Source organism: Microtus ochrogaster, linkage group LG8 (assembly GCF_000317375.1).
Source record: "Microtus ochrogaster isolate Prairie Vole_2 linkage group LG8, MicOch1.0, whole genome shotgun sequence".
NCBI classification, from domain to species: domain Eukaryota; kingdom Metazoa; phylum Chordata; class Mammalia; order Rodentia; family Cricetidae; genus Microtus; species Microtus ochrogaster.
Genome location: NC_022033.1, coordinates 6,307,877 through 6,323,423, shown reverse-complemented (window position 1 = coordinate 6,323,423; position 15,547 = coordinate 6,307,877). Strand labels below are relative to the sequence as shown.

At 47.8% G+C, this 15,547-nt stretch overlaps 1 protein-coding gene across 1 annotated transcript in view; it reads left to right on the top strand.

The window, feature by feature from the left end:
- The first annotated feature begins 6,848 nt into the window (after nt 1-6,848).
- The window catches only part of Rtf2 (replication termination factor 2), a 31,546-nt gene continuing 22,847 nt past the window's right edge, over nt 6,849-15,547 (top strand). Inside the window, exons 1-5 of the mRNA XM_005362811.2 lie at nt 6,849-6,999; nt 11,028-11,122; nt 11,872-11,965; nt 13,056-13,195; nt 13,701-13,779. Coding sequence (XP_005362868.1) covers nt 6,931-6,999; nt 11,028-11,122; nt 11,872-11,965; nt 13,056-13,195; nt 13,701-13,779 — 477 coding nt within the window. The 5' untranslated portion in view covers nt 6,849-6,930. The remainder of the gene's footprint in view (nt 7,000-11,027; nt 11,123-11,871; nt 11,966-13,055; nt 13,196-13,700; nt 13,780-15,547) is intronic.

Below are 15,547 nucleotides of genomic sequence, written 5' to 3'. Positions count from 1 at the left end.
TTCCCAATAGCCACTTGGTGACTCACAACCATCTGTAACTCAAGTTCCAAGGGATCCAACAACCTCGTCTGTCCTCCTCAGGCAGCAAGCATGAAAGTGGTAGAATATATACATGATACATGTGCATATAAACATGTCCTTACATAGTCATGCATGCAAACACTCACACTCATACGATAAAAATAAATCCCTTTTAGAATACTGAATGTAGTGGCTAGAGAGCAATTTCTTTTCTTCCAGAGGACCAGAGTTCAAATCTTAATACCTCCTTCAGGTATTAACTGCCTGAAGCCCCAACTTCAGGAGATCCAATGTGCTCTAGCCTCTGAGAGCACCCATGCAGCACACATACACATCAGCATAAATAATAAAATCTTGTTTTAAAAAAATGTTGCATGTAGAGCCAGGTGTAGCAGTACATGTCTGCAATTCCAAAACACTTGGAAGGTAGGTAGGAAGATCAGAAGTTCAAGGCCAGCCTGGGCTACGCGAGCCCCTCTCTCAAGAGAACAAAACAGGAGCCGGGTGGTGGTGGCGCACACCTTTAATCCCAGCACGCAGGAGGCAGAGGCAGGAGGATCTCGGTAGTTCGAGGCCAGCCTGGTCTACAAGAGCTAGTTCCAGGACAGGCTCCAAAGCTACAGAGAAACCTTGTCTCGAAAAACAAAACAAACAAAAACAAACAAACAAACAAAAAGAACTAAACAGAAGTAACAGGGGAGCAAATGGGAGCAGGAGAAAGAGTGGAGAGAGCAGGTGGACTCAAGCAAGCTAACAGCCACTGCCTAGAGCGGCTGCTGTTTTCACTTAGTCTCATGATCCTAAAACATGGGAGACTTGGACTCAGCCCGGAGGGTCACACATCACACCCTGAACAACAGGGTCTCACCTGCTAGGATCCTGCTGTGGGTGTGAAAGTTGTGACCACTCTGTCTTACATGTTGGGCTCTCGAGACAACCTGCAGCCAACTGGTTACATGGCTGGCTGACTTGAGGGCCTCCAGGGGCGTCAAGGAGCAGCTTCGGGGTCCCACACTCTGAGTCAACTATGGTGGCAAAGTGACTGCCTTGGGATTTATGACCAGAAGAGAAGGGACTTTGTTTTGCTTATACTACCATAAATTGGGTGCCTGGCCATGACAGTCCGACACACACACACACACACACACACACACACACCTCACTTCTACATTCCCACACACTCATTCTCACATTCCCACTGTTATGGTCACACACACCCATACCTACTCACATAATACATCCCCCACACTCACTCACAGACATACTCAAACACACACGCACTCCCACACATACTCATTTCCACATTCCCACTCTGTTACACACACACACTGACATCCACACATACCCACACTCCAATAATCCTACCACTGGCTCTGTGTGTCATTGCGATGCATCTAGATTCTTCCTGCTAGTTCTATGGACACAGAAAAAGAACCAAGGTTCTGGGAGAAGAGGCTATGTGGGTGTGCCCAAGCAACCTTTGGCATAAATAGTCACTTGGGACACTTCCAGGACCCAGAACAGTCATACTCAGAGCTATGATTCATTTCTCTTACTTCTTTTTTTGTCTTTTCTTTTTTTTATGGTTTTTATGTGCAACCTTGGAACTCACTCTGTAGGCCAGGCTGGCCTCAAACTCATGGAAATCATCCTGCCTCTGCCCGAGTGCTGGATTAAGGTGTGTGCCACCACTGCCCAGCACTGTGATTCATTTCTGTGACAGGGAAGAGACTGTAGGGGTCAGATGCATGGGAGCCAGGAACAAGCTTCCAAAAGCCAAGATCATGCCACAAACTGTAGCACCATACATAGGGCGTTGCCAACCAGAGGGGCTCATGAGGTGTATATATATATTCCATATATCCAGGCTTCCAGGGAAAAGCAGATGGTTAGCCTGAATCTCACTGTAAGTATAGCTTAGGTGCAGAAAGCCATGTTTAGCCATTCTGAGCATGGTGAAAAGCCTTCCCAATTCCAAGTTCCCACGTGCCAATCAATGGTCACTCTTAACAGCTGACTCTCCTAAGCACGGCAGTCAGGCATGCTGCAAACACCTACACATGCACACAGACAAGGACTCACAGCACCAAAGCAACTGCACCCATTTTCACGCCGTTGACTGACTGATGCATGTCCGTCCAGCCCCATGAGGTAATGCAGAGGGGAGCTCAGGTGAAACCAAGGAGCTCTTAGTTTAGGAATGCCCCAACTCTTACAACAGATCCTAACCTATCCAGTGGAGCTGTGTCTCTGAAGTCACCATATTTATCTGATTTTCAGCAGCTGGCATTTGGGAGGCAGAGACATGAGCATTGCTGCAAGCTGAGTACAACCAGGTCTATATACTTAGACTCTGTCTCGATTTTTAAAAAGTATACCTATATCTATCGATATAGATATTGATAGGTACAGATACATCCATTTATAGATATATCTGATAGATATTCCTGTGAATTTGACATCAGCCTAGTATAAATAGCAAGTGTAAATATAGCAAGTTACAGACCAGCCAGGGCAACACATCTCAAAAAATAATAATAGGTATCTAACTACTGATAGACAGACAGACAGACTGACAGACAGACAGACAGATAGATGCATTTTTGACCAAAAAAAAAACTGTCCCATACTCTTTATCTTATTTTTATCTTCCAAGGTTCTCAGCCACAGCTGAGATAATTCAGAATAAAATGTCATGCGATCTGCTCAGATGTGCAGAAATGGAAGACACCCATTAGGGGTTATCTTCCAGTGAGGTCGGGGATGCAGCTAGATGCAGGGATGGATGCAGCTGGAGGCAGGAAATGCTGCAGGGAATCAAAGGGTATAAAACCCTTCTTGCTGCGGAAATACTGGTTTTTACTCATTGATATGACTGCCTCTATTTGCTCTGCTTCCTTGGCTCAGCGCTGCCCTAACGCCTCACAAACTTGAACCCAGCCCCTCCCCAGTGACAGACAGTCTAGCAGCTTGTGGCCCGGCGCTGCTTTTCATATTTTTAAATTTCTGTTATGTTCAAACCAAGAACTGTTGTCGAGGGATGTGGGTCAGTTGGTAGAGTGTGTGTTTAGCATGCAGGAAGGAGGCCCTGAGTGCCAGCCCCAGAACCTCATAGACAGTGCTAGCACACTCCTGTTATCCCAACATTTGGGTGGGGAGGGGCAAGGGCAGGATTTCAAGGTCATCTCCAACTACTGTGGACTTTGAGGCCGGCCTCGGCTATGAGATCCTAGCAAGTAGGCAAGCGAAGAAAATCCTTGTCCATAGAGAGCAAGCACGTTGTGTACAGACTCATGAGAACTACTGCTCACAGCCGTGAGTGCCTTTCCCTTTGAGCACCGACAGCGGTCATCATGGGAGCAAGCCTCCCCGGGTTGACTTCAGAGGACGGCCCAGGAGCTTTAGAACCAGACGCACTTTGTTGGCTTTTGGCAACGTCTTGACAACTAAGTGTTTCTAATACCCAACATTCTGCAGCATTTCCTCCACAAAAAAGGAAAGGAAACGGTGGGCGGTGGAGAGAGCAACTTGGCCTCGATTAAGTTGGGTTCACCAAGAGGATGGAAGTGGCGAGGCCCACCCGAGAGATGGCCCAGGGTGACAAGCACTGGGGAGTTGTGTATTCGCTTTGGTGTAAATACGTTCTTTTTCTGAGAGAGGGTCTTGCTGCAGAGCCCAGACTCGCTTCAACACCACCATCTTCCCAAGTCCTAGGATTGCAGGCATGGATCATTCCCCAAACAGGTAATATGTAGAAAACACCTTCTTGGGCCAGTGGCTGAGACGGATCAGTGGATAAGGTGCTTCCTGCCAAGCCTGTGCTCAATTCACAGGATCTGTATGGTGGGAGGATAGAACCATCTCCTGTAAATTATTCTCTGGCCTACACACATGAGCTGTAGCCCACACACATACATGCTGGCAAAACATTCATACACATAAAGTAAAAAGAAATTGTAAAAAGAAATTTTAAAAACTTTTGAGGGGCTGGAGAGATGGCTCGGTGGTTAAGAGCATGGCTTGCAGTCCTGAGTTCAATTCCCAGCAACCACATGGTGGCTCATAACCATCTGTAATGAGGTCTGGTGCCCTCTTCTGGCCTGCAGGCACACACACAGACAGAATATTGTATACATAATAAATAAATAAATATTTAAAAAAAACTTTTGAAAATTCTAATTCTTTTTTTAGGCAGGACAGAAAGGAAAAAACTTTTTTTGTTGTTTTTGTTTGGAGACACGGTTTCTCTGTGTAGCTTTGGCTGTCCTAGAACTTGCTCTGTAGACCAGGCCAGTGTCAAACTCAGAGATCTGCCTGCCTCTGCCTCCTGCAGGGCTGGGATTAAAGGAGTGTGCCACCACAGCCTGGCTAGAAAGGAAAATATAAAGAAACACGGGAAGCGGAGGAAACTCTTACCTAGGGTCAATTCGCATTTTCCACAGACTGAGAGAAACACAACATAACTGACTAAATCATGACTGCTTGCAGACAGATCTCTGTGAGTTCAAGACCAGCCAGGGCTACACAGCCCCTGTCTCAAGAAGAAAAAGGGGAGAAGGAAGAGAGGAGGGAGGTGGAGAAGGGAGAGGAGGAAAAGGAGGTAGAAGGAGGGAGGGAAGGAAGAAAAAAGGAGATTGCCTACAGAAACTACATTCCTTTTAAAAGAGATATGTTAAATAAGTACATTGAGCCAGGCATAGTTGCACACGCCTTAAATCCCAGGACTTAGGGGGCAGAGGCAGGCGTCTCCGAGAGTTCCAGGCCAGCCAAGGGCACATAGGGAGACCTTATCTCAAACAAACAAACAACAAAAATACTAGGAGTGTTAAAAACAATAAAAATACTGAGGACATTCTGAATTGGGTAGGGTGCCCGCCTAACACACACAGCACCTGGGGCACCATGCCAGCGCTGCATGCACTAGCTGGCTGTGGTGGAGGCCACCTATAATTCCAGCACCGAAGAGGTGGAGGCTGGAGGGTCACAAGTTCAAGGTCACCCTTGGCACGTAGGGAGTTCCACCTTTCTTTTTTTTTATATTTATTTATTTATTATGTATACAATATTCTGTCTGTGTGTATGCCTGCAAGCCAGAAGAGGGCACCAGACCTCATTCCAGATGGTTGTGAGCCACCATGTGGTTGCTGGGAATTGAACTCAGGACCTTTGGAAGAGCAGGCAATGCTCTTAACCACTGAGCCATCTCTCCAGCCCACTCCACCTTTCTTCCAACCACCAGCACTACTCTGCTTCCTCAAGGGCAAGATGCTTGTGAGCCTTGGGTCTCTCTGTATTAGTACGCTACTCCTATGCCTGAACCTGGACAATGCACCCCATGATGGGAAACTGAGTGAGCCCGCTCATTATTTTGTACCTAATCTGTAGACTTCACTTGATCTCAGAACTTTGCTGCAAGCTGCATCCTTTGTGTTATGTAACTTCAGAAGCCACAAAATCAGATGTGTAGCTATGGTTAGACACCTAAGTGTGACTCCCCCACCTTGAAAAGCTCATACCCAAATCCTGGGTGTTTGGTATTGTCCCTTTCTAGTGTGTGTGTGTGTGTGTGTGTGTGTGTGTGTGTGTGTGTGTATACATACATACACGTATGTTTTTATGACATGTTAGAAAAACATAGTCTACCACTGAGATATATCCACAGTCCTTAAATTTTTTTTCAAGACAAGGTCTCACTCTGTAGCCTAGGCTGGTCCTAGTACATGCCGTGGAGGCTCAGGCTAGCCTTGAATTCAACTCACAAGATTGAAGGCACAGACATAAGGCATCGTTTTGGGCCTATAGCCACCTAGGATGCCAAGAACAGCAGAGCCCCAGCTGACAGACCACTCCCCTAATGAGAGCGAAGCACAGAAGAAACGGTTCTTCTGAGACTACCTGTTCACCTCAAGCAGTGGGACTTCAGACTGGCCAACAGAAATCAAGGGGACCACACTTGCCCAGGACGGTTTATACGTGCCTTTCGCCCGTTGTTCCTCTAGGCCTACAGCTCATAACCGCACCCCGCATACAGGCTGGGTTGTCGCTGAACCCCTGATTTGTCCTCTTCCCAATATGGTCAACCTGAATATACCCCTTCCTCTGCCTTTACCGTCACTAATCTCTTTCACGGGCACAATGGGATGAGTGGCTAAGCTTAGCTTGTTGGTGACGCCGGAGCCCCAGACTTTGCCCTTAAAAACCTGGATACAGGATGCAGAGATGGTTCAGTGGCTAAGAAGGCTTGCTGTTCTGTGAGTGGATGTTGGATTGTTTACCGGCACCCCAGCAGCTCACAACCATCCGGAACTCCAGTCCAGAGAGTTCCAGCACTTTTTCTGGCCTCCACGGGCACCTGGACTCACGTGGTTCACAAGCACACATGCAGACCCACATAGGTCTTTAAAAAAAGTCTGAACTTAAAATACATGAAAGCTAACTGAAGTGACAGATTCCGCCCATCTCCTCCTTAGTCTCACAGCAAAGCTCGACCTGGTGTGCAAAATGCTCAGGGTCCAGGGGCGCAGGCCTCGGAGCCAACACTAAAGGTGTTGTTTGGCGTTCCCGCCTCACCTAGCGCCTCCCAGCTGCCGGGACCCAGAAAAAGCCCCGGGAGCCGCTGGGAAGACGAAAGGCCAGCCCACGGCCGGAAGTGGGCGCATTCCCGAGGACGCGCCGGCGTACGGCCCTGAAGCCACGCCCAACTCCGGGCAACGTTCCCATAGCAACCGCTGCTGAGCAAGGAAGTCCTGGGTCTTGGAGTGGATGCGTGCAGTGACCCCGCCCCCGTTGCGGCGCGACGACTTTATGCGTCATCGAGGAGCGCCGGAAGTGTCTACGATTTCGGCAGAGACCCCGGAAGCGGCGGTGTCTGGTTTTGGTTTTTGCTAAGGCTCTGACTCCGGCCTTAGGATGGGTTGCGACGGAGGAACAATCCCCAAGAGGCACGAGCTGGTGAAGGGGCCGAAGAAGGTCGAGAAGGTAAGCGGGTACCGCGGGCGGCAGGGCTCGGGATAAAGTGTCCACCGGCGCCTAAGGAGGGTTTGCTGTTTGCAGTCACTGGACAGCACGATTAGACGGAGGAATCCTCCCAACAGACTCGGTATTGATGATAAGTAAACATTAACTCTCAAAAGGACAGAGGCTGGAGGGCTAGTGAGTGGCCCAGCCGGTTAGCGGCGATCGCATTGACGGTTGCTCGTGTGTTTTTGTTTTGTTTTCTAGTGAGGTTCTCACTAGGTGGCCCTGGCTGTCTGGAACTCCTGCCTCTGTCAGTTGAGTGCTGGAATTAAAGGTGTGGGACACCATGCCTGGCACTTTGTGTGTTTTAAAAAATACCTTTATTGCCGGGCGGTGGTGGCGCACGCCTTTAATCCCAGCACTCGGGAGGCAGAGGCAGGCGGATCTCTGTGAGTTCGAGACCAGCCTGGTCTACAGAGCTAGTTCCAGGACAGGCTCCAAAGCCACAGAGAAACCCTGTCTCGAAAAAACAAAAAAAAATACCTTTATTTTTAGTTATGTTTGTGTGCGGTACCCAAGGAGGCCAGAAGAAGTAATCAGACAGACCTCTTAGGGCTGGAGTTACAAGTTTTTGTGAGCCATCAGACTGGGCTGTTAGCAACCAAACTCGGGTCCTTTGAAAGAACAGTACAAAGGCTTAACCACTGAGCTTGTCTCTCCAGCCAGAGCAAGGTCAAACCCTATATTAAACTGGTTCAGCACTGAGCTCATCGAATTGGTGATTGACCCCGGTTGATCCCCACACAAACTTGCATCCGGCACAATGAATATTTTTGAATAAATGAGTGAACAGTCTTTAAACCTTACAAGACATTGAACAAACTGTATAGTTCTACACTAATGGCAAGGAAACTGAGTCCAAGAAAGTGAATTAATGCTACCAAAGTCATACAGCCTGTAGTTGTGAACCGTTATTCTCATCCAGTTAGGTGCGCTTCAGAGCTGGGGCTGGTGGTGACTGTGTAATATAAGGCATGGAAGACCCTTGATAACAGTTTCCAGCACAGGGAGAGTCATGTTTTCTAATCCAGCATTCAAAGAACTTTGGATTGGAGGTGAATCCCATCCAGTATTGTATTTGAGACACTGCATTTGTGGGTATTGACTGTATAGATATATATGTATGTATATAATGTATATATGTATATGTATATATCTCCTATGTGAACTGAGGGCCTTGCATGTCTTAGCTCTGTAGCCTCTATAATGTTTCCTTACATAATAGACATTCACGAGTGTGTTAAAAGTGAGGCTGGAGTGCCCTCGGACCATGCCACCAGGTCACATTCAAGTGTGCATTAGGTGTTCATCTGTCTTTTGTTGTCTCGTGCCCAAGACTGATAAGTACTGTGGCCATAATCATCATCATCATCATCATCATCATCATCATCTCAGAGGTAAAGAAAGGAAAGAATGGTCAGGAAGGGTGGTTTTTATTAACCCCAATTCATACAAGTACTTACTAAATGCTTGTTGTGTATGCTGCTGGTCCTGAGGGCAAAGCTTAGAATAGAGTGATCTGTCCCTTCTAGAACTTCTATTTCAAATGCCGATTATGAAGTAATAATATAGATGGGAGGACCTGCCCCTGCCTTGACACACAGCTTCTATGTCCCATGGAAATATCACTTGTTCTAAGTGAGATGTGTGATGACTTTTTTTTTTTAATTTGAAATAAGATCTCGCTATATAGTCCTGGCTGGTCTGGAACTCTCTATGTAGATCAGACTGGCCTCACTAATAGAAATCCACCTACCTCTGCCACAAATGCTAGGGTTAAAGATGTGTATCATCACACCCAGTCCTGATGACTTGAACTCCTAGCTGGGAACTAGTCACCAGAATGACAAAATCATGCTTAGAAGCTTTACGCTTATTTTTCTCTTTTGATATTTGTTTATTATTTTACCTGTATACACATAAGTTTACATGCACCACATATGTGCAGAGACCCAAGGAGGCCAGAAGAGGGAATTAGAGTCCCCTGAAACTAGAACTATTAGCTGCCTAACATGGTTATTGGGAACCAAAACTGGGTCTTCTGCAAGAGCAGTAATGCTCTTAAACATAGAGTCATCTCTGCAGCCCTGCAACTTGGCGCTTTTATACCCTTCGTATTCCAGGAGGAACCGTTGTGTGCTAACTTACTGTAAGATACATTAGCTGGAGCTAGGTCAGAGGGAGAGCCCCTCTGGGTATGTGCAAAGTGGTTCTGCTTTTTATAATGCCTGCGCACACTGTTTAATGATGTGATAGAAACCTGCTTTGTGTGTGTGTCAGGTGTTGGTGGATCTTTATTAACTGAACATTAATTTAAAACCTTTTTAAAATTTGTGTTACATGCCGCATATGTGGAGGTCAGAGAGCAACTTTTGGAAGCTGGTTCTCTTGTTCCACTGTGGGTTCCAGGGATCACATTGAACTTGGGTTTTTTGTCATTATTGTTGTTGTTTGTTTGTTTTTTGGGTTTTTTCACCTCTGAGACATCTTACCTGCCTTAATTTTTAAAAACTTTTCAAAGTCCAAACTTCATATATCACTTTTTATTTTTATTTATTTATTTATTTATTTATTTATTATTTTTATTATTAACTTATGTATGTTAGGCAAATGTCTTGCCACCTTCTGCATTCTCTACATGACGGCCATATGCATGTTTTCTTTTTGTAATTTTGCAGGGGTTTGGTTCAGAGGTTTTGTTGTTGTTTTTATTTTCTTGAGACAGGGTCTCTCTGTCTAGCCTTGGATGTTCTGGAACTTGCTCTGTAGACCAGGTCAGCCTCAAACTTAGAGATCTGCCTGCCTCTGCCTTCCCAGTGCTAGGATTAAAGGTGTGCACCACCACTGCCCAGCTCTCTTTTTATGATTTTTAAAAATACATTTACTTGTTTGGTTGGGACCTATGGGACATGAATGTCCAGGCTGGCCTCACACTTTATCCTTTTGCCTCAGTCTCTCAAGTACTCGGATTATAGTCTCTACTGCTCCTGGGTGTGTGTCATTGTTCTTGATTTAAAGATTAGAACCATCACAGCGTATGTCTTAGTCACTTTCCTTTGCTGTGATAAACACCACGACCAAGGCAGCTTATAAAGTTTATTTTGACTTATGCTTCCTGAGGGAGGGTCCATGGCAGCCAGTGGCAGAGCAGGAACATGGTCACGTTTTCATTCACTCACAAGAAGCAGAAAGAGTGAATGAGAAGGGGGACAAGGTTATAAACCCTGCAAGCCCACCTTCAGGACTGTACTTCCTCCAGCAAGGGTACACCTCCAAGGTTTCATAACTCCTCAGATAGCACCACCCAGTGGGGACCAAGTGTTCATGTATATGAGCCCATGTGATATGGGATTCCCTTCTGTATACTGTGCATATGTTTTATTGCATTGGTTAATAAAGACGTTGCTTTGTCCTATGGTAGGGCAGAGTAGAGCTAGGCAGGAAAACTAAAGTGAATGCAGAGAGAAAAGGTGGAATCAGGAAGGCACCACATAGCTGCCCAAGGAGAAAGACACTGGAACCTTACTGGTAAGCCACAGTCTCTTGGTGATACATAGATTAATAGAAATGGGTTAATTTTTTTTTATTTATTTTTATTTTTTGGTTTTTCGAGACAGGGTTTCTCTGTGGCTTTGGAGCCTGTCCTGGAACTAGCTATGTAGACCAGGCTGGTCTCGAACTCACAGAGATCCGCCTGCCTCTGCCTCCCGAGTGCTGGGATTAAAGGCGTGTGCCACCACTGCCCGGCGAAATGGGTTAATTTTTAAGATATAAGAGTTAGTTAATAAGAAACCTGAGCTAACAGGTCAAACAGTGTTGTAATTAATATAGTTTCTGTGTGATTATTCAGGTCTAGGTGACCGGGAAACCCAACGTGCTGTCTCCGGTTACACCTGTGAGGGACATTTCTCATTCAAACCACCACCGTGTGTCATTAGATACATTTTACATGTGAAAGGACCGGAAAGACTGTGTGCTTTCTTTCCTAGGTTGACAAAGATGCTGAGCTGGTGGCCCAGTGGAACTATTGTACTCTAAGTCAGGAAATCCTGAGGCGTCCAATTGTTGCCTGTGAACTTGGCAGGTATGGATCCTTTACTTAGTCAAGATGAATTGACTCTGTTGATTTTGATGAGAAGTTGAGGCACTTGATTGATGGGCTAGGAACTCTCCTAAGCAGATATGTGGGGAAGATGGCTTGCGTCTGGACATAGCTCTGCACCTTCCTCCTCAACTTGGTTTACACTCAGGAGCCATAGTAACTGCTTAGATATAAACCTGAAACAGCCATGACAGCCATAGAGGGCAGCAGGGAGTCGGAGAACTGGAGAGGGCATGACCTGCCTAAAGGGGGTGGGGATGGGGCTGCTACTCACTCTAGCCGGTTCTTATAACTGAAGAATGTGGGTCTAGTGGTCGTAAATCTTCTGATATTTATTTTTGAAGAACAGGGAAAGTAAGGACTTTCACACTGATTCTTCCAAGTCTTGAAGTCCTTGTTTAGGTGTAGTTGAGCCTGGTAGTTTGCCTCCATAACTTAAAGTTGCTTCTCCGTGTTGTCTGCTCTGTAGCAGTTGAAGCGGGGCTACACCTGCTCTGTGTGCTCTGTGGCAGTTGAAGTGGGGTTACACCTTTTCAGTGTGCTCTGTGGCAGTTGAAGTGGGGTTACACCTGCTCGGTGTGCTCTGCAGCAGTTGAAGCAGGGTTACACCTGCCGTTAGCAGCACAGGATGTTGTTAGCAACGTGGGTGACTTTATTAGTCATGTTGATTTCTTCTCCATTTGGTTAACTGAAATCGCTGCTGTTGTATAAACTGATCCTTACTCTTGTAGACTGTATAACAAAGATGCTGTCATCGAGTTCCTGTTGGACAAATCTGCTGAAAAGGCTCTGGGGAAGGCAGCATCACACATTCGAAGCATCAAGGTAGGACAAGGAACATGGGTGAGCTCCAAGGGCCTCGGTGAGTGAGGTCACTATTATAGGATTTGTGTATGATAGAGATGGCTCAGTGCGGGGAAGCACTTGCCGCCTGCCTGATGGTGCAAACCTAGAACCCGAGTTCCGTCCCTGGGACCCACATGTTGGAAAGAGAGAAACAACCCCATAGGTTGGTCTCTGACCTCTCCGGGAGTGCTGTAATGGGTGTGTGTAAGCACCTGTATACACACACACACTAAAGTAAATACATGAATAAGTACGTAAAATTCTTTTTTAAAAACTGGATTTGGAACCTGGGAAGATTGACTAATTGGTAAAAAGCTTGACAGGCAAGCATGAGGACTTGAGTTCAAATCTCCAGTGCTCAGATAAAAAGCAAGATTTGATGAGTGTGCCTGTGATCTTGACGCTGGGAGGCTCTCAGGCTCACTGGACAGTTGGTCTGGCTGTGTTGTTGAGCTCTAGGCTCACTTAGACTTTCTGAGAAATGAGCTGGAGAGATAGAGGAAGGCGCCTGAGCCGAGTGCAGTGGCTCATGCCAATAGGATATGCTGAAGAGGTGGAGGCAGGAGGATCACCAGAAAGACAGCTGACAATGACCAGGCCAGAGCCTCACACACACATGCACATGAGCGCATGCATGTGTATACACCACACACATAACAGATAAGCATGGAAAGATTACATACCTAATGATGAAATAGTCTCTGTCTTAGACTCCTGCAGCTTACAATTCTTTTCTTTCTGGTGCTGCCAAAATGATGGGCATGCCTTAGAAGTCACTTCTTCCGGGCCAGGATGGCCGTACAGCTGACCCACAGAGCCTTGTGGGTCGGGTGCACACTCCTCCTCCTGGGCCAGGGCGGCCATGTTGCTGACCCGCAGAGCCCTGTGGGTTTAAGTGCACACTCCTCCCGGGCCAGGGTGGCCATGTTGCTGACCCGCAGAGCCCTGTGGGTCAGGTGCACACTCCTCCTCCCAGGCCAGGGCGGCCATGTTGCTGACCCGCAGAGCCCTGTGGGTCAGGTGCACTGACTGAGTTCATCTCATCAGCATTATTCATGGTTCTCTACAGAATGTGACAGAACTCAGGCTTTCTGACAACCCCGCCTGGGAAGGGGATAAAGGAAACACCAAGGGTGACAAACATGATGACCTCCAGCGAGCACGGTTCATCTGCCCTGTGGTGGGCTTGGAGATGAATGGCCGGCACAGGTGAGTAGTGACAGGATGGGTGAAATGATTCTAGTCTCGTTGGAATTTCTCTATGCTCTCCTAGAGCTGGAGTAGGGCCTTGTGAGAAATAGTGCCCAGTCACGGTGGGCTCCTTCCCCAGCTGCCATCTGTGCACTCTGCCCACCCTGCTCAGTTCATTCAGAACTATGGCTCTGCTCAGCTCCGTGGCCCTGTTCTATGCTGTGGCCTTGCTCAGCTCTGTGGCCCTGCTCTGTGCTGTGGCCTTGCTCAACTCCGTGGCCCTGCTCTGTGCTATGGCCTTGCTCAACTCCGTGGCCCTGCTCTGTGCTATGGCCTTGCTCAGCTCCGTGGCCCTGCTCTGTGCTGTGGCCTTGCTCAGCTCCGTAGCCCTGCTCTCTGCTGTGGCCCTGCTCTCTGCTGTGGCATGTTCTGTGTTGTGGCCCTACTCTGTGCCCTGGTCGGGTGCTGCATGTCCACTGGTCTTAGTGCTGGCTCAAGCTGCTCTTCCTTGGTCTCTTTCCAGGTTTTGCTTCCTTCGATGCTGCGGCTGTGTGTTTTCTGAACGCGCATTGAAAGAGATAAAAGCTGAAGTTTGCCACACGGTGAGTTCCCACCATACTCCATTTGTTCCTTCTTAGCGGCTGAGGGAGTGGCTTCAGCGTGTCTCCCGCTGTCATTTCAGTGCTGAGATCTCTGTCAAAGCATCTAATGCGTCTGAGTCTCCTCTTCGTCCACGGCTCTTCACTGTTGCAGGTCCAGGCTCGCACACACTTCACACCCTGGCCACTCTTCCGAGCCCAGTCCTTCTCCAGACTGCCCCCTGGAGGGCCATGTTCCATCTCCGCCCATGTGCTCTGCAGATCCTTCTTGCCGGTCCTCATCACTGAGTACCGTGTTACCCCTTGGTCTCATCATCACAGAATTGGGCATGTGTGTGTCAGACTCCCAGCTGGACCGTGTGCTTTTTGAGGGCAGGAGACAAGGTGTGCTTGATCTCCAGGCCATGTCACCAGTACTTGAGCACATAAGGAGTGTTCCTCCAGATCGTCCTCGCCCATCCAAAGGAAAGTGTGATGATGTGGCACTTGCAGGTGGTACTGTCCTGAGCCTTGCCTTTTTTGGGTTCCTTTGGTGTTTATCTGCGTGACATTTAGTGTAATGTAGATAGAAGCCACGCATGACTCTGTTCAGTGAGTGTAGTGTGCTTAGGCCTGTCATGGATTGCACCCTCTGTTGGTGGCTTTTCGTGAGCAATTGTCATGGCAGTTCCTGTCCTAGCCCTTTACTGGTGGGGTGTCCTGAGGAAAAGACCCACCAAAGTCCTGCTCCCGGGGAGCCCTCTCCTGCCAGGAGACCCTCATGGAAGGCTCCATAGTCAGGGGAGAGTGTTGACCTTAGCAGTGGGCAGTGGAGACGTCCTGAAGCTTTGAATTCAGCTAAAGGGCACAACGGCACTAGCAAAGCTTGGGCAGGGCACGCTCCACGAAAGAGCCCGAGTGGTTCCTCTTCTGCAGCGTTCCTGAAGCTGATGGATGACCAAGTTGGGGGTGCTGGACTGTGGCTGACTTGTCCATATCGTGTGCAAATGTCACATAGGGCTTCCCTTTTTAAAAGTGATGTCCTTGGGAGTTAACTGCCTAATGTAGCTGATGGCGTGTATGAATCTCCTGTTGAGGGCAATGACACAGGTGCTGCCTGGGAAGTAAGATCTGAATGACCGTGACTGGAGACGGTGCATCATGTGCTTCCGGCTTGGACTTCAGCAGAGGGGCAGGGCACAGTTTAATCTGCAAGGCTATAGAAGTTAGAGCATCCAGGGCACTGGACAGGCCACAGCACGCGAGGCAGGAATCTCGTTTACCCCCTCCCATCTTTGTCTGCCTCTCGCTGTTAGAAACTGACTGCTGAGACCTGGCTCTTCAGAAAGAATAGAAATTTACTGACATTCTGGAGGCTGGGAAGTCCAAGCAAGGTGGTGCCAGTGTCCGGCAAGGGCACCGTATTCCATGGTTTAAAGTGGAGGCTGGTGACCTGGATCTGTGCGTGACAGTGAGGGTCAGGCAGTGGACCATCATCAGCAAGCTTGGACTCAAATGTTGGTGAGCATCAGGTGTAAACAAAGCTCCCTTCCTGCTGACAGGAGTCGTCTGTCTGTGGAGCGCCCTCCCCCTCAGTGCTTCTCAACACAGTCCCCTCCCTGCTACCCTCTGCCAGATCCACTGTCTGAGTTAAGTGTAGTTATATTCCAGTGTGCTTATATTCCAGTGTGGTTATGCCCCAGTGTGGTTATATTCCAGTGTGGTTATGCCCCAGTGTGGTTATATTCCAGTGTGGTTATACCCCAGTGTGGTTATATTCCAGTGTGGTTAT